At 40.1% G+C, this 21,718-nt stretch overlaps 1 protein-coding gene across 3 annotated transcripts in view; it reads right to left on the reverse strand.

Moving 5' to 3' along the window:
- The window catches only part of LOC106083391 (segmentation protein cap'n'collar), a 233,610-nt gene that overhangs the window by 197,438 nt on the left and 14,454 nt on the right, over positions 1-21,718 (reverse strand). For 2 of the 3 annotated variants that reach the window (XM_013246342.2, XM_013246341.2), the window contains exon 1: positions 2,101-2,426. Coding sequence is in view for 1 of the 3 variants with exons in the window: in XM_059363243.1 (XP_059219226.1) it covers positions 3,643-3,930 (288 nt within the window). In the remaining 2 variants the exon portion in view is untranslated. Of the gene's footprint in view, positions 1-2,100; positions 2,427-3,642; positions 3,956-21,718 lie in introns of those variants that run through there. The other variant, XM_059363243.1, reaches the window with a different exon arrangement.

Consider the following 21,718-nt stretch of genomic DNA (forward strand, 5'->3'; position numbering starts at 1 on the left):
GTTAACACACCATCCCGAAAAGTATTGAGACAAAACTATTGTGGGCTAAGAACCTTTGCTAATGTCTTTAAAATTCGCTTGGTGATAGCTTAACAAGGGAGAAGAAAAGGGCTGTATACATTGTAATATGTGAAGTGCAATAGTCGATGGACCCTCGTAGGTATATTTTGATCTTCTACGAATTTACAAGGACCTACTCCATTTTGCGACTATGTATTTTGGTATTGGGGACTCAAGTTAATACATTTTGGTGATCAATCTGTCAATCAATGGGGCGGGCAATTTTTACTAAAGTCGTTTCTGAGTCTGAGAATCATTTACATTATCAAGGTTTGACGGATTAGAGGAAAAGGAAAACTCCCTACCTCGATCAAAAGCCGAGATGAAGTCTTAAAAATTTAAATTCGATATAACGAACTTTTATTCAGCAATTTTCTCTCCCAAATATTCCACAAACTTGTAAAATTTTTTTTTATTTATTTAACAAATTAATTAAAAAAAAGTCTACATATAATTCTATTAAACATTTTTGATGCTTCGTTTTGAAATGATTTTCGATAAATAAAATAAAAAATGGAGCCCTATTTCACCCACCCAAGTAAAACTGGCCCAAATTTCATGAAATTTAGGACAAGTATTAAATTGAAATAAAATTATGGCTTCTATAGCCTCATGTGAGCAAAATGGATTAAAGGTGTATATTGAAGCTTTCGAATTCGATGACATTTTATAAAGGTGTTGGGTCGCCAAAAAGGACACATATGTTTAATTTTTTTAAAGATCGGATAAAAATTGTAGCTATTAGAGAACTAACGGGCCATATCGGATGAAAGATATATATGGATGGAAATGGAAAACAACACGTGGTAAGTTTTGTAAAGATCAGATCAAAATTGGGTAAAACTGTATTTATGGGATAGTTTGCAAAAAACTTAATTTTTCCATCGACCCTTAATTTTACCCCAGGAACTCAAATTTGATTTCGGGGCTCAAGTCCGTGGACGCCCCTAGGGGCAATTCTCTTGTAAAATAAGCGCCGCAGGCGAAAAATCGTTTTGTTTAGCCCTCAAGGGAGTCCACGGGCCCGAGCCCCAAAAACAGGGGTCATTTAACCGCATAAAATAAATTTCAGCCCAAAGTTATAATATCCAGTTCCACAGTTGCGGTGTAAGGTATAAAAATAAGTAACGATAAAGCATTTCTATATTTTTGTCTGCTGCGCATTTAAATTGAGTTAAACTCTGTGTAACGCCATGAACAGCAAAATAGTTTTTCACATAAGCACTCTTTCAGATAAAATTCATATTGCACCGATGCGAGAACAGGCCCTTTACGAATTTATTGTCTTGAGCGTTGTCCCAAGCACCAAATTCAAATAGGGTTTGAGTCGATCCAAAAATCTCTGATATACCGTTAAATAAACTATTGCACATTGTCAAAATCTTGTACGCACACGTCTTATGAGTAGCTAATGGCAACCCTTCTACCAAGAGCAAACCATACAAAGAGAAACAGCGAGCGTATTTGAAAACTTCAACTGACATGCATTTGTTGTTGCATATGTCATCAACATTTCGTGCTTTTTTCCCGCAGCTGACTTCTGTCGTGAACAGAAAATGAACAAAAAAAAAATGTGTCATTAATTTTTTTTATGCAATTACACTCGAGTAACAAACAAAATATAAAACAGAATTTTCAGGGAAGAATGACGATTAAACGCAACACCACAAACCCAGGCACAAACATAAACACATACACCTGAACTGAGAGAGACGAAATATTAAACACGGTCGTTGTGGCTGTTGTCGTCGTCATGCGACGAAATCATAAGCACGGACTGTGAAACACTGGGCTGAGACAAAAAGTAACACCATACACTCACACACAAATTCACCACTACAACTTGAAAGGCCCATATACTGTCGCAGTAGGCTTGGGTTGACATGAACTTTTGATAAAACACAGAAAAAACGCCGCTTTTTAATATTTATTTGCCAATGGCAAAAAACAAAAATATTTCTCTCATTCTCGGTGAACTGGGGACTGATATTTCGTTGAATTGCTTCTTTTTTATGAGATCCACTTGCGAGATTTGCTTACATTCTTTGAATAACTTTTTTTTTACTGCAAAACCTTTTTAATTTGACTTTTCGTTTGTCGTCTTTCTGTTTCACGTTTTTTTTTTTGGTGTTGCTTGCTTTCTTTTATCACTTTACACCACACTCTTAACTGAAACACACACGTTTTTCCCGTAGTGTTGTTGCAGTTGCCTTTGGATTCTTTTTTCGTTGGTTATTTCTTTTTAATTGGTGGTTTTTTGTACTTTCAACTGCTGTAATTATTGCTCGAATATACGCAATGAACAATTTTATAATTTTGTATTTTTTAACTTTATTCGCTGCACTGTTTGTTCTCTTCGCGGACACGTTCAACCATGGACTATGGATTATTATTATTGTTATATTAATTATATTGTTATATTCTGTTTATATGGCCATATTTTTCGTTTCTTTTTTGTTGCCATATTTTTCAGTTTCTTGCATGAAAGCTGTATTCTCTGTTTAGAATTGAACGGGCTCTCGCCAGATAAAAGCTCAGGAAAGCTTTCTGTCAACATGTTGCTAAGGTAGTCATAAACTAAACGTCGGATGGTGTATTGACGCAACATCCGATAGGTGGAGCGTCGGAGGTTTTTGTCATGAATTTAATCGATTATTTTTTTTCGGTTAGTTTAGTTTAGATGTTGGTCTTGAGTCGAGATTTTCGATTTTTCTAATGACAAATATCGATAGTATCGTTAATTTCCCATCACCCATATTTCAAACGAAAATGAGAAGTAAAATCAGAAGTCAGTTCTCATTGACCGAATAACACCAAGTCGATTGGAAGTCATGAGAGAAATCATTATACAAAATGTTAGCCCATTCGGATGAAAATTGCGCCCTCTATGGGCGTAATGTATCTTATTTTTGATCAATTTTGCACAAAATTTAACTTTGCCGATAGTATCAATCGGAAAAATATTAAACGATATTCAGACAAAAAATAAAATATTGATAGTGTCATCGATATTTGGCCAGCTCTATGTTGGTACCCAAAGAGAACATTTTGTGCAGAAGTTAATCTCGTTCAGTCATAGTACTGTGGTATAAGGAATAAGTTCACTTGTTTTAAAATTTATAAATTTTTTCCTGAGAAAGATTACCGGTGGCAACCGAAATATTGGAAGCCGAACTATACACAAACAAAAGAAGTCCTCTAAAATGTATCAAATTAAAAATGTTTTAGCTTTTCATAGAAATCAATATAAAAAATATTTAAAAAATCACATTCGACCGATCTTGATAGAAATTTTGTCTTAATATAAGTGGAATACTAAGCTTGGTAACCATTTAAATTAGGAAACTCCTCCCTCTGATAAAAACGAAATGTTGACTAGATTACTTAGAATTTTGTTTTTACATATGTATTTACTTACTCTTTGCTATCCTTTGAAAAAATATTTAAATCCCTAAACATTTTGAAAATTTTTTGTTATTACACCCACCAAAAAGAACCTCAACCACATCGATCTCCTTTCGAAATTACAATTCTCTTGAGATGTCACATCATTCATTTAAGTTTGGAAATCTGATTACTTACCTGTGAGATATACCTTAAACCTCCGCCCAATATCATGGTGCTATTATTTGTATCACCCACATTAACTCCAGTACCAAGTCCATTGAAATTGAGCAAATTGTTATTGGTTTTCTGTTCAAAGTTCAATTTATTGATACTACTGTCAGAACGATCGGGAGCCATAGTCAATTTGCTATCTGGTATATGGGTTATCTTGGTCAGACTTGGATTGCAATAATCAAAACTATCTTCAACATCCTTTATGGGCGATAAGGATTCCAATCTTGGCAAATCTTCTATTTCCAACATTTTGTATGTTCATGAACAAGATGAGCTGTAAAGAAACAGTGAAAAGAGGTAAGAATAGGAAGTTGGGTAAATTTGAGAAAAAAAAGCAAAAGCGCGCCAAAGTTGTTATGAGTCATAACATAACTCTATGTGCAAAATCTCAGTCAAATCGGATGAAAATTGCGGCTTCCAGGGGCTCAGGAAGTCAAATCGGGAGATCGGTTTATATGGGAGCTATATCACGTTCTTGATCGATTCAGACCGTACTTGGAACAGTTGTTGGAAATGACAACAAAACACCGTGTGCAAAATTTCAGCCAAATCTGGCAAAAATTGCGGCTTGTAAAGGCTCAAGAAGTCAAATCGGGAGATCGGTTTATATGGGAGCTATATCAGGTTCTAGACCGATTTGAACCGTACTTGGTAGAGTTGTTGGAAGTCATAACAGAACACTATATGCCAAAGTTTAACCAAATCGGACAGAAATTGCGGCTTGTAAAGGCTCAAGAAGTCAAATCGGGAGATCGGTTTATATGGGAGCTATATTAGGTTCTTGACCGATTTGGACCGTACTTGGTACAGTTGGTGGAAGTCATAACAGAACACTATATGCAAAAGTTTAGCAAAATCGGACAGAAATTGCGGCTTGTAAAGGCTCAAGAAGTCAAATCGGGAGATCGGTTTATATGGGAGCTATATCTGGTTAAAGACCGATTCAGACCGTACTTTGCACAGTTATTGGAATTCATAACATAACGCTATGTGCAAAATTTTAGTCAAATCGGATGAAAATTGAGGCTTCCAATGGCTCAAGAAGTCAAATCGGGAGATCGGTTTATATGGGAGCTATATCAGGTTCTAGACCGATTTGAACTGTACTTGGTACAGTCGTTGGAAGTCATAACAGAACACTATGTGCAAAATTTTATCCAAATCGGATAAAAATTATGGCTTCCACGGGCTCAAGAAGTCAAATCGGGAGATCGGTTTATATGGGAGATATATCTGGTTAAAGACCGATTCAGACCGTACTTGGCACAGTCATTAAGAGTCATAACAGAACACTATGTGCAAAATTTCAACCAAATCGGATAAAAATTGCGGCTTACAGGGGCTCAAGAAATCAAATCGGGAGATCGGTTTATATGGGAGCTAGATCAATATTTCGAGGTGTTACAAACGGAATGACTAGATTAGTATACGCCCATCCTAAGGTAGTGGGCATAAAAAAAGCAAAAGTGTGCCAAGTTCGGACGGGCCGACGCTCCACCATGGATGGGTAAAATTTGTTATTCTATATCGGGTTTGGACCGATTCGGATCATGCATGGTTTGTATGTTGGGGACCAGAGTAGAAATCATTTCAGCCAAATCGGAAAAGAATTGCGCCCTCGAGGAGATCAAGGAATGCAAACGGGAGATTGTCTTATATGTGAGCTATATCGGGTTATAGGGTGACTTGGGGATATTGGAAAACGGGCAACGGTTTTGATTGGTTTTGATCCTGGCTTATCGTGGTCTTCCTTTATCTCAAATGTGGACACAAACCAACGGTGTGACCTGGATAGCTACCTTTAACACCCGTTAAAGATAGTGAGGTAAAAATTTCCAACGAATTCATCTGTAGAACAATAAAAAGATGGGTTGGGGCGTCGGGTTAGTAGACAATCATCCGGAAAAAATTAAGAAATTACTATGAAAAAACGAAGAAGACTAAAAATGGATCCTCCCTATGTTGACGAGCCCCGCAAACATTTTAAGTGACATAATTTGCGTATCTGCATGTGGAATGTCCGCACTCTTTATAGAGAGGGTGCAGTATACGCACTGGCAGATGTATTGGAGATGTGCAGTTATATAGGAAGTGTGATGACTCGGGAAGGACTTCACAACAATACCGAGCAGTGACGCCCTATGTTATAGCTGCCATGAGACGAGGCATGAATTTGGCTGTGGTTAGTCGGAGACTGAAACACCTTGTCTCCAGATTTACTCCGGTGGAAGAGAGGCTAGTCACAATCCTCATAAAGGCAAAATTCTTCAGCATCAGCCTTATTTACGCCCATGTCCCGACGGAAGACAAGGAGGAACAGACCAAGGATATTTTCTACGAGCGCTTAGAAACAGAATATGACCGCTGTCCCGCCCATGATATTAAAATCGTTCTGGAAGATTTTAATGCGAAAATGGGGAAGGAAAATATCTTTGGCTCAACAGTCAGAAAATATAGCCTTTTCAAAGAAACTTCCCATAATGGATGGAGGCTAATAGACTTCGCCGCGATAAAAATCATGGTAGTTAGCAGCACCAGATTCCAACATCGAAGGATTCACAGGGCCACATGCCTGTCACCCGATCAAAACACGAAAAAACCAAGGGATCATGTTGTGATAGATGGAAGGCAGTCAACCATCCGAGATGTGCGATCCATCCGAGGGGCGAACATTGATTTGGATCATTATCTTGTTAAAGCAAAGGTTCGCGCAAGTCTTAATTTAGGTTAGGTAAGAGTGGCAGTCCTTTACAGACTCACTAAGACAATTTTAGCTCCATTGTGATATCACGGCAGCGACATACCAAGGTTTCTGGCGGGAATCGAACCCACGACCCCTGCACTGGTAATCCAAGCACGCTACCAACTGGGCTACCGGGGCGCACGTCTTAGTGTAGCGAGAAACGTACGATCTGACACTGCACGGCAGCTGAACATCGGAAAGTTGCAAACACATGACGGCAACCGCATACTCCACTCGGCCGATCCAATTGCTTTAAGAAAGCACTCCCTGTCCCGATAGTATGGCAGCGCAATGACAAACTATTGCCGGTTTCAAGAAAAGAGCTACAATATCTGGGCCGGGCAATGACAAAGGAAATGCTCCAACGTCTCATCATCTTCTCCACATGCCCTACACATGCTATCACTTGCCGCACCGTTTTTACATAAGTAAGCTCGTAGTCCTTCCAGGTTTCCCATCGTCGCCTCAATTATACCGCGGTGGTATGAGCTGCTCCCATCCCCAATCCATTCTCCCATCGCCTTAAGTCTCATAGCCGTAGTGGCTGCCTCACATTTAATCTGTATGCCAATGGGTCGGATATCTAGAATAGTCTCCAGTGCCATAGTGGGCGTTTTCCTCATCACTCCGCCTATGCCAAGACAACATGATCTCTGAACCTGTTGTATGGTCCTTATATTGCACTTTTTCTCCATAGCAGTCCACCAAACTACTGAGGCGTAAGTAAGTATTGGTCTAATCACGTTCCTGTAGAGTCAGTGGACTATCCTCGGATTTAGGCCCCATTTCGAGCCTTAGGCCCGTCTACATAGTGCCCAACATCTGTGAGCCTTCTCAGTAAGCTCCTGAATGTGACACTTCCAATTCAGTTTCCTGTTCACGATCACACCTAAGTATTTGACCTTGTCAGATATCGGAATCGTCTTATGAAGGAAACGAAGGTGGGCTTTAAATTGGCCCACCTTTGTCTTCCTAGTGAACAGGCATATTTCAGTCTTCTCTGGGTGAACATGGAGACCTCTGGATCTAGCCCAGTCATATGTCATATGCAAGACCATTTGGGCCCTTCCGCATAGCCTGTTCGGATCTTTACCCCTTAGAAGTATTATAACATCGTCTGCGTAGCAGACGGGTTCAAGTCCCTCCTCAGTCAGCATCCGTACTAGGTCATTTATGGTGATCACCCATAGGAGTGGCGATAAAACGTAGCAGTAACCCGGCTTGACGATAAGGCAGCAGAAGCCGATGGCTTGCCGGCTGAACTGTATAAGATCGGAGGCGGTTTGGCAGTAAATGGAGACAAGACAAAGTGGATTATATTACAATCGGGACATACATCTTGCTCGTCGGCACCAATCCTTGCTCTGTAGGAGTTAAGGCGGCTGCATCTGCTGGAACGTAATTGAGCCAGAACTACTCTGGTTTGCCGGGGGAGGTCAATTTCTTCAGTTGCAATGGGAAGCGGTCGTTCTCCAAGGACTACATTCACCCGATAGCCATTTACCGCATCTGTTACCGTGTCTGCATGAATGTTGTTTAAACGTGCTTGATATAGAGGTTCTCTCTTGTAGCGCTGAACCTTACGCTCTAGATCATGTAGATCTACCTTAAGGCTTTTGGGCGGTGGATATCTATTCACAAGATGATGATTTGAATGGTCTCTGCGAAAACAGCCCAAATGGTATTGCTTAGACAACATGTAGTTATGTCTTCGCAGTGGTAGGATCTTTGTCTCCTGATGGAGGTGGTCCTCATGAGAACTCGCAGCTCGCAGCTCGGAGGGCGGCATTCTGACAAATCTGAATATTATTCCACTGCGTGTCACAAAGTTGACGTGACCACACTGGCGCTGCATAACTTACCACAGAGCGGCCAATTGCTTTGTACGTTGTCAACAAGGTTTCTTTGTCTGCACCCCAAGTGCTGCCAGCAAGTGACTTGAGTATCTTGTTTCTACTTTTGATTTGCTGTGACATGTGGGGAGAATGTGTAAGAGCTGTCAAATGTGACGCCAAGTATTTTGGGACACTTGATGGTCGGAATCATTTCTCCATCGACCATCACAGTCAGCTCAGTATTCACCTCACGCGTATTTGTAGTGAACAATGTGGCTGAGATTTGGTGGCGGATATCTTCAGATTTCTTGCAGCCTAATAAGAGGCAAGTTCGTTGAGGTAGACATTCAACCTATCGCAGATGTCATCAATGGGTGGGGGGCCTGATGCCATGATCGTACAATCGTCCGCATATGATATGATCTCTATGCCGTCTGGAGGGGGTAGAATGGAGGATAGGTAGAGGTTAAACAGAGATATCACACCACCTTGGGGAATTCCCTGTTTCACTCTACGGTGCTTCGACTTCTTATATCTAAATTCCACAAATGACTGGCGACCACACAGATAATTCACGACCCAGCGTTTCAAGCCTGGCTGAAGGGGCGTGTTGGCGATGTCCTCGAATAATACCTCGAATAGGTCCAGTGCTACGAGGACCGTTTTATCACATGGCTTGGGCTGATTGAAGCCACGGCAAATGTGTGCGGTGATGGCATGCAAAGCTGTTGTTGTGCTGTACAGTCTTCGAAATCCATATTGATGTTCGGCGAATGGAAATTCTCCTACGAGGGTCGAGAGGAGTAATGCCTCAAGCGTCTTTGCCACCGGTGAGAGAAGGGAGATCGGTCTGTACGACTCCCCCAAACTCGGGTCTTTTCCAGGCTTCAGTATGGGGATCACTCTGCCGATTTTCCAGACATCGGGAAAGCCCTGTAAACCCGAGCAGATAAAGAAAATGGACAAAGTTGAGAACTACAACTATGAGATAGTCAGTCTAACTCGGCTCCACCGTAACCGAAATAAATGACACCAGTTTTAAATTAAAATGAAGGATATAATTGGCTAACGCATGCTGCTTTTGAAGGAGCAAAGAACTTGGGAGCAAGGTAACCTCTCGACAGACGAAAATTCCACTATACAAGACATTGATACTACCAGTGCTGTTGTAGGGCTCCGAAGCATGGGTAATTGCGAAAGCAGATGAGACAGTACTTGGAGTATTTGAGAGAAAAAACCTTCGCAAAATATATGAACTAATTTGTGTTAATGGAGAATATAGGCGCCGTATGAACCAAGAGCTGTAAGACCATGATAGCATGATAGCCAACGGCTGCGTTGGATAGGTCATGTTGCCAGAATGGATGAAGAAGCTCCAGCAAAGAAGTCTTTTGAAGGCAATCACGGTGGTACACGCAAATCCGGTCAACCAAGTGCCCGATGGAAAGATCAAGTGGTGGAAGACACCTCGAAACTTGGTGTCAGAGATTTTAGAAGGAGCGCAGAAGATCAAGGTGCTTGGAACGCTATTCGATGTTCGTCTAATGGGACAAAAGTTCGATCATAACCAGTTTAAACAAGTAAGTAAATATCAGGTTAAAGACCGATTCAGGCCATACTTGGCACGTATGTTGGAAATCATAGTAAAGGGTGATTTTTTAGCTTTTATCTTTTTGGCAACTCTGGTTTAAAGAGCTCACGCACGTTTCGTGTTTTGTTTCACTGTCCAATATCTTAACCATGAATCGTCTTAAAAGCGAACATCGCTTGCAAATAATTGAATTTTATTATCAAAATGCATGCTCTGTTAAGAAAGTTCATCGCGCGCTTCTTCCATTTTATGGTCAGTTTAATCGACTCACTGAAGCGGCTATTCGGGCTATTGTGACTAAATTTCGCACCAAATTTACATCATTGGACATTAAACCATCGCGCGCTTCTTCCATTTTATGGTCAGTTTAATCGACTCACTGAAGTGACTATTCGGGCTATTGTGACTAAATTTCGGACCAAATTTACATCGTTGGCTACTAAACCACCAAAACGCTTACGTAGAGTTCGAACTGAATAAAATGACACAGCTAGTTATTGGCCAGAGTTAATGATGACCATCAATTATCGATACGTCACCGTTTGGAGCAATTGGACCCCTGTTTCTCAACAATGTGGAAAATTTTGCGGAAGGATTTAGGTGTGAGGCCTTTCAAAATACAGCTGGTGCAAGAATTGAAGCCGAACAACCTACAGCAAAGCAGAATTTTTGGTGAATGGGCTCTTGGAAAGTTGGCCGAAAATCCACTTTTTTTATCGAAAAATTGTGTTCAGCGACGAAACCCATTTTTGGCTCAATAGGTACGTAATTGAGAAGAAATGTCGATTTTGGAGTGAAGATCAGCCAGAAGCATTGCATGAGCTAACAATGCATTCAGAAAAAGTCACAGTTTGGTGCGGTTTATGGGCTGGTGTCATCATTGGACCGTACTTCTTTTGAAACATTAAATTTGATGGACCGTACTATCGATTCAAATAAAGATTTCAAGCATTTTTCTAAATTTTATGTTTTGAAAAACTTCCCTATAGATCTTAAAAAATCACCCTTTATAATTTGGGTTTAATTTGTATACTTTCATTGAAACTGTAACCATAGACAAAATTGTATTTAAATTTCTTTTAAATTATGCAACTTTTTTTCATTCGGCTTGAGGTCTATTCTGTTTAATTAAATTCACTGGATATCGGGTGTTTTTAACTAAATATTATTATACCCTCCACCATAAGATGGGGGGTATACTAATTTCGTCATTTTGTTTGTAACTACTCGAAATATTCGTCTGAGACCCCATAAAGTATATATATTCTTGATCGTCGCGACATTTTATGTCGATCTGTCCGTCCGTCCGTCTGTCTGTCGAAAGCACGCTAACTTCCGAAGGAGTAAAGCTCGCCGCTTGAAATTTTGCACAAATACTTCTTATTAGTGTAGGTCGGTTGGTATTGTAAATGGGCCATATCGGTCCATGTTTTGATATAGCTGCCATATAAACCGATCTTGTGTCTTGACTTCTTGAGCCTCTAGAGTGCGCAATTGTTATCCGATTGGGATGAAATTTTGCACGACGTGTTTAGTTATGATATCCAACAACTGTGTCAAGTATGGTTCAAATCGGTTCATAACCTGATATAGCTGCCATATAAACCGATCTTGGGTCTTGACTTCTTGAGCCTCTAGAGTGCGCAATTCTTATCCGATTGGAATGAAATTTTGCACGACGTGTTTTGTTATGATATCCAACAACTGTGCCAAGTATGGTTCAAATCGGTCCATAACCTGATATAGCTGCCATATAAACCGGTCTTGGGTCTTGACTTCTTGAGCCTCTTGAGTGCGCAATTCTTATCCGATTGGAATGAAATTTTGCACGACGTGTTTTGTTATGATATCCAACAACTGTGCCAAGTATGGTTAAAATCGGTTCATAACCTGATATAGCTGCCATATAAACCGATCTGGGGTCTTGACTTCTTGAGCCTCTTGAGTGCGCAATTCTTATCCGATTGGAATGAAATTTTGCACGACGTGTTTTGTTACGATATCCAACAACTGTGCCAAGTATGGTTCAAATCGGTCCATAACCTTATATAGCTGTCATATAAACCGATCTTGGGTCTTGAGCCTATAGAGGTCGCAATTATTATCCGATTTGCCTGAAATTTTGTACGACGGATTCTGTCATGACCATTAATATACGTGTTTATTATGGTGTGAATCGGTATATAGCCCGATACAGCTCCCATATAAATCGATCTCTCTATTTTACTTCTTGAGCCCACAAAGGGCGCAATTCTTATTCGAATTGGCTGACATTTTACACAGGTCTCCAACATATAATTTAATTGTGGTCCAAACCGGACCATATCTTGATATCGCTCTAATAGCAGAGCAAATCTTTTTTTAAATCCTTTTTTTGCCTAAGAAGAGATGCCGGGAAAGGAACTCGACAAATGCGATCCATGGTGGAGGGCATATAAGATTCGGCCCGGCCGAACTTAGCACGCTTTTACTTGTTTTTATTTTGTTTATTTACGGCCAATATACAATATAATAATTTTCGAGGCGATTGAGTTGATGAGTACTACATGAGATTGCTTGTGAACTGTTTGGTGTCAACTAACTGTTAGTTAAAAAGATCTCCAGCCAAACAAAAATTGCATAAAAAATGAGCAGCCCAACCCATGGTACGACCAAGAGTGTCGAGATGCTACTGAAGCCAAGAATGCGGCATATCAGTAGCAACGCGCCAGATAAATGTGAGGTATCGGGAGAAAAGGAGAGAGGAGAAATGTCTAGTCCGCAGAAAGAAAAAAGAAATGTGAGCGAATTGAAATGTACGAGAGTCAGAGTAAAGTCCGGAAGTTCTACCAAAGAATTAAACATCAAACCGATGACTTTGGTGCAGGCACATCCTCCTGCAGAGATAAAGACGTGCTGACACAGATAGCACGCTGAGGATATAGAAAAAACATTTTACACAACTGCTAGTGTTCGACGTTGGCGGCGAAAAGGATACCGCAGAACCAATCAATGATGATGGTATAGAATGTTTACCTTCTAGTCAGAATGAGGTCCAAGTAGCAGTGACTCGACTGAAGAACAACAAGGCTGCAGGTGCCGACGGGTTACCCGCTGAACTATTTAAGAACGGAGGCGACACGCTGATAAGGCGTATGCAACAGCTTATCTGTGCAATCTGGTTAGAAGAACGCATACCCGATGATTGAAACCTCAGCATACTATGTGCCGTACACAAGAAAGGAGACAAGACGGAATGTGCCAACTAAAGAGGAATAAGTCTCCTCCCCATCGCATACAAGATACTCTCGAGCGTACTGTGTGAAAGATTAAAACCTAAAGTCAATGAGATAATTGGGCCCTATCAATGCGGCTTTAGACCTGGTATATCCACCCTCGACCAGATATTCAAACTGCGCCAAAACCTGGAAAAGATCCGAGAAGGACAAATCAACACCTACCAACTCTTTGTTGACTACAAAACCACTTTCGATAGCCCTATACATTCAAAGCTATTTCAAGCCATGTCTGAGTTTGGTATCCCGGCAAAATTAAAAAGACTCTGCAGGATGACACTTGCTGATACGCATTCCTCAGTAAGAATAGGAAAGAATCTCTCCGAACCATTTAATATCAACGGAGGTTTCAGACAAGGAGACAGTCTATCGTGTGATCTCTTTAACATCCTGCTGGATAAGATTATACGAGATGCAGATGTGAATAGATATGGCACACTAATCACAAGAGAACACATGGCACTCGCTTATGTCGACGACATCGATATCATAGGTCGGTCACCGGAAGTAGTAACTGTAGCCTTTGAGAGAATCGAAAGAGAGTCAGTGAAAATGGGTCTAGCATGGAATGGAGATGTGACGAAATGGATGATTTCAACTCCTAAAGCGCCTTGGAACCACAACTTTGAGACAGTCAGTAACTTTATCTACCTCGGCACCACCGTAACCGAAATCTCCTTCCAGTTATGTAGTAGGGGACGATACGTAATATGGTGCTTAAGAAAAATCAATTGAAGGCTACATTGCAGATATTATAAAAGAAGGGGTATACGGTATAACACCAATTTGTGATTCGAACACTTTTCGATATAATTAAAAACAAGTAAGAGCGTGCTAAGTTCGGCCGGGCCGTATCTTATATATCCTCCACCATTGATCGCATTTGTCGAGTTCTATGCGCGGTATCTCTTTTTAGCAAACAAGGAATAATGGATAAGAACTGTTATGCTATTGGAGCTATATCTGAGCATTGTAGAAGTCATTGTGTAATATTTCAGTTCATTCGGATAAGAATTGCGCCTTGTAGGGGCTCAAGAAGAAAAATCGGGAGATAAGTTTATATGGGAGCTGTATCAAGCTATTGATCGATTCAGACCATACTAGACACATATGTTGAAGGTCAGGAGAGAAGCTGTTATACAAAATTTCTGCCAAATCGGATGAGAATTGCTCCCTCTAGAGGTTCAAGAAGTCAAGATCCCAGATCGGTTTATATGACAACTATATCAGGTTCTATATCGATTTTCGCCATACTTAACACAGTTATTGGAAGTCATAACAAAACACCTCTTGCAAAATTTCAGCCAAATCGGATGAGAATTGCGCGCTCAATTGGCTCAAGAAGTCAATATCAAAGATCGGTTTATATGACAGCTATACCAGATTATGAACCGATTTGAATCATACTTAGCACAATTGTTGAAAGTAATACCAAAACACAACGTGCAAAATTTCAGTTAAATCGGACGAGAATTGCGCCCTCTAGAGACTCAAGAAGTCAAGACCCAAGATAGGTTTATATGACAGCTATACCAGATTATGAACCGATTTGAACCATACTTGACACAATTGTTGGATATCATAACAAAACACGTCGTGGAAATTTTCATTCCAATCGGATGAGAATTGCGCCTTCTAGAGGCTCAAGAAGTCAAGACCCAAGATCGGTTTATATGGCAGCCAGATCTGGGGACTTGACTTCTTAAGCTTGTAGAGGGCGCAATTCCTATCCGATTTGGCTGAAATTTTGCAAGACGTATTTTATTCTTACTTTCAACAACTGTGTCAAATAAGGTCCAAATCAGTTCATAACCTGATATAGCTGCCATATAAACCGATCTAGGATCTTGACTTCTTGAGCTTCTAGAGGTCGCAATTCTGGTCCGATTTGACTGAAATTTTGCACATGATGTTTTGGTATCACTTCCAACAATTACGCTAAGTATGGTTTAAATCGGTCCATGTTTTGATATAGCTGCCATTTAAACCGATCTTGGGTATTGATTTCTTGAGCCTCTAGGGGGCGCAATTCTTATCCGCTTGGAATGAAATTTTGTACGACGTGTTTTGTTATGATATATAACAACTGTGCCAAGTATGGTTCAAGTCGGTTCATAACCTAAAAGGCTGCCATATAATCCGATCTGGGATCTTGACTTCTCGAGCCTCTAGAGGTTGCAATTATGATCCGATTTGCGACGGTTTTGTACGACGGATCCTCTCATGACCATCAACATACGTGTTTATTATGGTCTGAATCGGTCTATAGCCTGATACAGCTCCCATATAAATCGATCATTCTATTTTACTCCTTGAGCCCCCAAAGGACGCAATTCTTATTCGAATTGGCTGACATTTTACACATGTCTCCAACATATAATTTAATTGTGGTCCGAACCGGACCATATCTTGATATCGCTCTAATAGCAGACCAAATCTTTTCTTATATCCTTTTTTGCCTTAGAAGAGATGCCGGGAAAAGAACTCGACAAATGCGATCCATGGTGGAGGGTATATAAGATTCGGTCCGGTCGAACTTAGCACGCTTTTACTTGTTTTAATTGAAATTTTTGTCTTTAGAGAAAATTTGGATTTGGCTTCATCAGCTGGTTGATGACTAATTTTTTATTCAACTTTAATGTAGCCACGATTTCTTTCACCCGAAACAACGATCAAATCTTCGATTTTATTTATTGAGCCCGCAGTAGGCTCTTAATCAACAACTCCAACTTTGAGTTATATTATGTCTTACACTATCCATGAACTTTACAGAGGCAATTTTCCCGCATTATTTAGTGAGTTCAAATATATTTTTTTATTTTTAAGTTATTCGCTGTAAGTTTTACATGATAAGAGACTGAAGCCTTCATATTACTTCCTATTCTCTTTGCATTGTAGTCTCCCAAAACATTTTCTCTTCGTGTAACATGAAGTTGAATGCCTCTTTGAACGCTTATCTCAGTATGGTTACTCATTCTATTGTTTTGTTCCCCCCCCCCCCCCCCCCCCACCCACTCACTGTTACCGAAGTACTTGTCAGTTTTGTTTATGATTATTAAACAAAATAAAACCAAGATAGCAGCCATCCACTAAATGAAAATGTTACGCTCTCTATATTGTTGTTCAATTTGTTTTTGCTCTCTCCCATTATCTCTTCTCCATATGACTGATAGCTCTTCGCTGAGCTCTTTGTTGGGACTCTACTCAAATATCGATATCATCGATTAAAACGACACTGTCTGGCGAATATAATTACCTGGTATACAAATATAGTAAATAAATATGCGAATAAAAAAAAACGACAACAAAAACAACAATCGAAGTTTTGTTATAATAAAAATAAACACAAAAGTATTTAAAAACTCAACAAGTAACAAGTAAAAGCGTGCTAAGTTCGGCCGGGCCGAATCTTATATACCCTCCACCATGGATCGCATTTGTCGAGTTCTTTTCCCGGCATCTCTTCATGGCAAAAAAGGATATAAGAAAAGATTTGCTCTGCTATTAGAGCGATATCAAGATATGGTCCGGTTTGAACCACAATTATATTTTATGTTGGAGACCTGTGTAAAATGTCAGCCAATTCGAATAAGAATTGCGCCCTTTGGGGGCTCAATAAGTAGAATAGAGAGATCGACTTATTTGGGAGCTGTATCAGGCTATAGACCGATTCAGACCATGGATCATGAGAGGATCCATCGTAGAAAATTTCAGGCAAATCGGATAATAATTGTGACCTCTAGAGGCTCAAGAAGTCAAGATCCCAGATAGGTTTATATGGCAGCTATATCAGGTTATGAACCGATTTGAACCTTATTTGACACAGTTGTTGAAAGTAAGAATAAAATACGTAATGCAAAATTTCAGCCAAATCGGATAGGAATTGCGCCCTCTAGAAGCTCAAGAAGACTAGTCCCCAGTTCTGTTTATATAGCAGCTATATCAGGTTATGAACCAATTTGAACCATACTTGGCACAGTTGTTGGATATCTTAACAAAACACGTCGTGCAAAATTTCATTCCAAGCGGATAAGAATTGCGCACTCTAGAGGCTCAAGAAGTCAAGGCACAAGATCGGTTTATATGACAGCTATATCAGGTTATGGACCGATTTGAACCATACTTGGCACAGTTGTTGGATATCATAACCAAATACTTCGTGCAAAAATTCATTCAAATCGGATAAGAATTGCGCCCTCTAGAGGCTCAAGAAATCAAGACCCAAGATCGGTTTATATGACAGCTATATCAGGTTATGGACCGATTTGAACCATACTTGGCACAGTTGTTGGATTTCATAACAAAACACGTCGTGCAAAATTTCATTCCAAGCGGATAAGAATTGCGCACTCTAGAGGCTCAAGAAGTCAAGACCCAAGATCGGTAGATATGGCAGCTATATCAAAACATGGACCGATATGGCCCATTTACAATACCAACCGACCTACACAAATAAGAAGTATTTGTGCAAAATTTCAAGCGGCTAGCTTTACTCCTTCGGAAGTTAGCGTGCTTTCGACAGACAGACGGACGGACGGACGGACAGACGGACGGACAGACGGACGGACGGACAGACGGACGGACATGGCTAGATCGACATAAAATGTCGCGACGATCAAGAATATATATACTTTATGGGGTCTCATACGAATATTTCGAGTAGTTACAAACAGACTGACGAAATTAGTATACCCCCATCCTATGGTGGAGAGTATAAAAAAGTGCCAAGTTCAGCCGTGCCGAATCTTGAGAACCTACCTCCATGAATTGTACTAAAAATTTGCCCAAGCGTACTTAGTTGCAGGGCACATGTGTACTCTCTGCCAATTCAGTCAAAAATTTACCTCATGAGACGGTTAAAGACTAATCGGTAAATCAGTTTGCATAGGAGCGATATGAGATTGTAGACCGATTTGGACCATACTTCCACGGATATTGGAAGTCATAACAGAACACTACTTGCAAAAGTTTCAGCCAAATCATGCTCAAGGGGGCTCAAGATCTCAATTTGGTATATCGGTTTATATGAGAGCTATATGCAAAATCTGAACGAATATGTCTTAATTCGTTCGATTCTGATTTTGACAGACGGACGGACATGGCTAGATGATCTTAGAAAGTAAAGACGATTCAGAATATATTGGGTTGCCCAAAAAGTAATTGCGGATTTTTCATATAGTCGGCGTTAACAAATTTTTTCACAGATTTTGACTCTGTAATTGCATTCTTTCTTCTGTCAGGTATTAGCTGTTACTTTTAGCTTCCTTTAGAAAAAAAGTGTAAAAAAAGTATATTTGATAGAAGTTCATTCTAAGTTTTATTAAAAATGCATTTACTTTCTTTTAAAAAATCCGCAATTACTTTTTGGGCAACCCAATATATATTCTTTATGAGGTCGTAGATAAGTAATCAAAGGTGTTACAAACTGAATGACTAGATTAGTATTCCTCTCATCCTATGGTGGTGGCTATAATTATTGATTTGATTTTGTTTGTTTGTTTGTCTAAAACACGCGTTATTTTTCTCGGAAATGCCAGTGAATGGTTGCAGTGTGTTAGCCATAGAATTTTGTATGTACAATGTGGCCCATGAATGGAAATAGGGATAGGCATTTAAATCATATTATGAGAATATTATCTATAATGGTGTGAACTAATATTAGGTGCAGTAAGTAGCATCATTATATATCTATTAAAACTTAGTACAATATATTAGTTAGTAGGACCTTGAAAGTAGGAGGCATAGATATTTTTTTCGATGTTTTTTTAGGGTAAACATCTGATTTAAAAAGTGACTTAAGGTATGAAAGATATCAATCAACGGATCTGAGTTGCTTAAACTTGGCGTAGTCCAAGACCCTTCTTTATATGATAGATACACACCTTGTGGTTTCAACTGGAGTAGCCCTTAACCTTATTTTTATACCCACCATCGAAGGATAGGGGTGTATTCACTTTGCCAATCCGTTTAAAAGTATATATATTGGGTTGCCCAAAAAGTAATTGCGGATTTTTTAAAAGAAAGTAAATGCATTTTTAATAAAACTTAGCATGAACTTTAATCAAATATACTTTTTTTATACTTTTTTTCTAAGGCAAGCTAAAAGTAACAGCTGATAACTGACAGAAGAAAGAATGCAATTACAGAGTCACAAGCTGTGAAACAATTTGTCAACGCCGACTATATGAAAAATCCGCAATTACTTTTTGGGCAACCCAATACATTCCTGATCGCCGGTAAAATCTAAGACGATCTAGCCATGTCCGTCCGTCTTTCCGTCTGTCTGTTGAAATCACGTTACAGTCTTTAAAAATAGAGATATTGAGCTGAAACTGTGCAAAGATTCTCTTTTTGTCCATAAGCAGGTTAAGTTCGAAGATGGGCTATATCGGACTATATCTTGATATAGCCCCCATGAAGACCGATCCGCCGATTAAGGATTTTAGTCCCATAAAAGCCACACTTATTAACCGATTTAGCTGAAATTTGGGACAGTGAGTTGTGTTAGGCCAGTCGAAATCCTTCTTCAATTTGACCCAGATCGGTTCTGATTTGGATATAGCTGCCCTATAGACCTATCTCTCGATTTAAGGTCTTGGGCCCATAAAAGGTGCATTTACTGTCCGATTTTGTCAAAATTTGAGACAGTGAGTTATGTTAGACCCCTCGACTTCTTTCTGCAATATGGCCTAGAACGGTCTAGATTTGGATATAGCTGCCGCATAGACCGATCTCTCGATTTAAGGGCTTGGGCCAAAAATGGAGCATTTGTTGTCCGATGTCGCCGAAATTTGGGACAGTGAGTTGTGTTGGGCCCCCCGACATCTTCCTGCAATTTGGCCCAGATCGGTTCAGATTTGGATATAGCTGCCATATAGACCGATCCGCCGAATTAAGGGCTTGGGCTTTGAGACTGTGGGTTATGTTAGGCCCCTCGACTTCTTTCTGCAATATGGCCCAGAACGGTCTGGATTTGGATATAGCTGCCGTATAGACCGATCTCTCGATTTAAGCGCTTGGGCCAAAAATGGCGCATTTGTTGTCCGATGTCGCCGAAATTTGGGACAGTGAGTTGTGTTATGCCCATCGACATTCTTCTTCAATTTGGCCCAGATCGGTTCAGATTTGGATAAAGCTTCCCTATAGACCAATCTCTCGATTTAAGAGCTTGGGCCAAAAAAGGCGCATTTATTGTCTGATGTCGCCGAAATTTGAGACAGTGAGTTGTATTAGACCCCTCGACATCTTACTGAAATATGGCCCAGATCGATCCAGATATAGATATAGCTGCCACATAGATCGATCTCTCGATGTGAGTTGTGTTAGGGCTTTCGACAACCTTTTTCAATTTGGTCAAGATCGGTCCAGATTTGCATATAGCTGCCATATAGAGAGATCTCTCAAATTAGGGTCTTGGGCCCATAAAAGGTGAATTTATAATCCGATGTTGCCGAAATTTGGGGCAGTCAGTTGTGTTAGATCCATTAACATTCTTCTTCAATTCGGCTTAGATCGCTCCAGGTTTGAATATAGGTTCTATATAGACCGATCTCTCGATTTAAGGTCTTGGCCCTATAAAAAGCGCACTTATTAACCGATTTTGCTGAAATTTAAAACAGTGACTTATGTTAGTCTTTTCGACATCCGCCTATATTTGGATATAACTACCAAAAAGTTCAATATTCTCATCTACGAGATTGAACAATGACTTGTACTTATTAGACCACTCAATGTCCGTGCCGAATTTGGTCCAAATCGGACCATATAGCTGCTATGGGGGCATAAATTATGCATTTTTCACCGTACTATGACGAAAGGTGGTTTACATATATCTCCGAGATAGTGAGTGTCCAAAGTTCGGTCTGGCCGACCTTAAAGCCTTTTTTCTTGTTTACATGTACTCTGAAACCCACTTCCAAATTATAAAACAAATAATGATGGGCTAAATTGCAACTCCGACCTTTTGATAGCCTACACCACATTGGATATGCAGGGTAAATTGTCACTACCCCAGGGTTAGGTTTAAGTGGCAGTCTGCCATCAGACTCACTTAGACGTTTTCTTCCGTTGTAATACCACAGTAAGAAGAAAGAAGGCCTAAAGTGAAATTCCATCTGACTGCCATTGAGGGACCCACACACACACACAAGGTGTTCTATAGTCTTCTCCTCTTTGATGTTCTCACAGCTTCTGCAAAAAGTCGTTACTGGTAACCTTTAGTCTATCAGCAGTTTTTCGATTAGACAATGACCTGTCATGACGATCACAATGACTGAGACGTCTGTTCTATCCAGTGACAGCAAAGGAGGTAGACCTCTTCAAGTCTAGATAAGGCCACAATGCTCTCAGCACCCTCTTTGTGACCATCTATCATTCGTTGGCCTACGGTCCTGGTCCTAAAAACTTAGCTTATATGTCGCTAGAGGCATACCCACAGATTCGAGTATCCCTAGAATGTGTAGGTTAGTTCTTGGTCTCGCAAGCTCGTCCGCTTTACAGTTCCCAGGATATCTCTGTGGTCCGGCAACTAGAACAGGTTAATTTTGAACTGTTCAGCCATCTTGTTGAGAGATCTGCGACAGCCGAAGGCGGC

Source organism: Stomoxys calcitrans, chromosome 2, assembly GCF_963082655.1.
Source record: "Stomoxys calcitrans chromosome 2, idStoCalc2.1, whole genome shotgun sequence".
NCBI classification, from domain to species: domain Eukaryota; kingdom Metazoa; phylum Arthropoda; class Insecta; order Diptera; family Muscidae; genus Stomoxys; species Stomoxys calcitrans.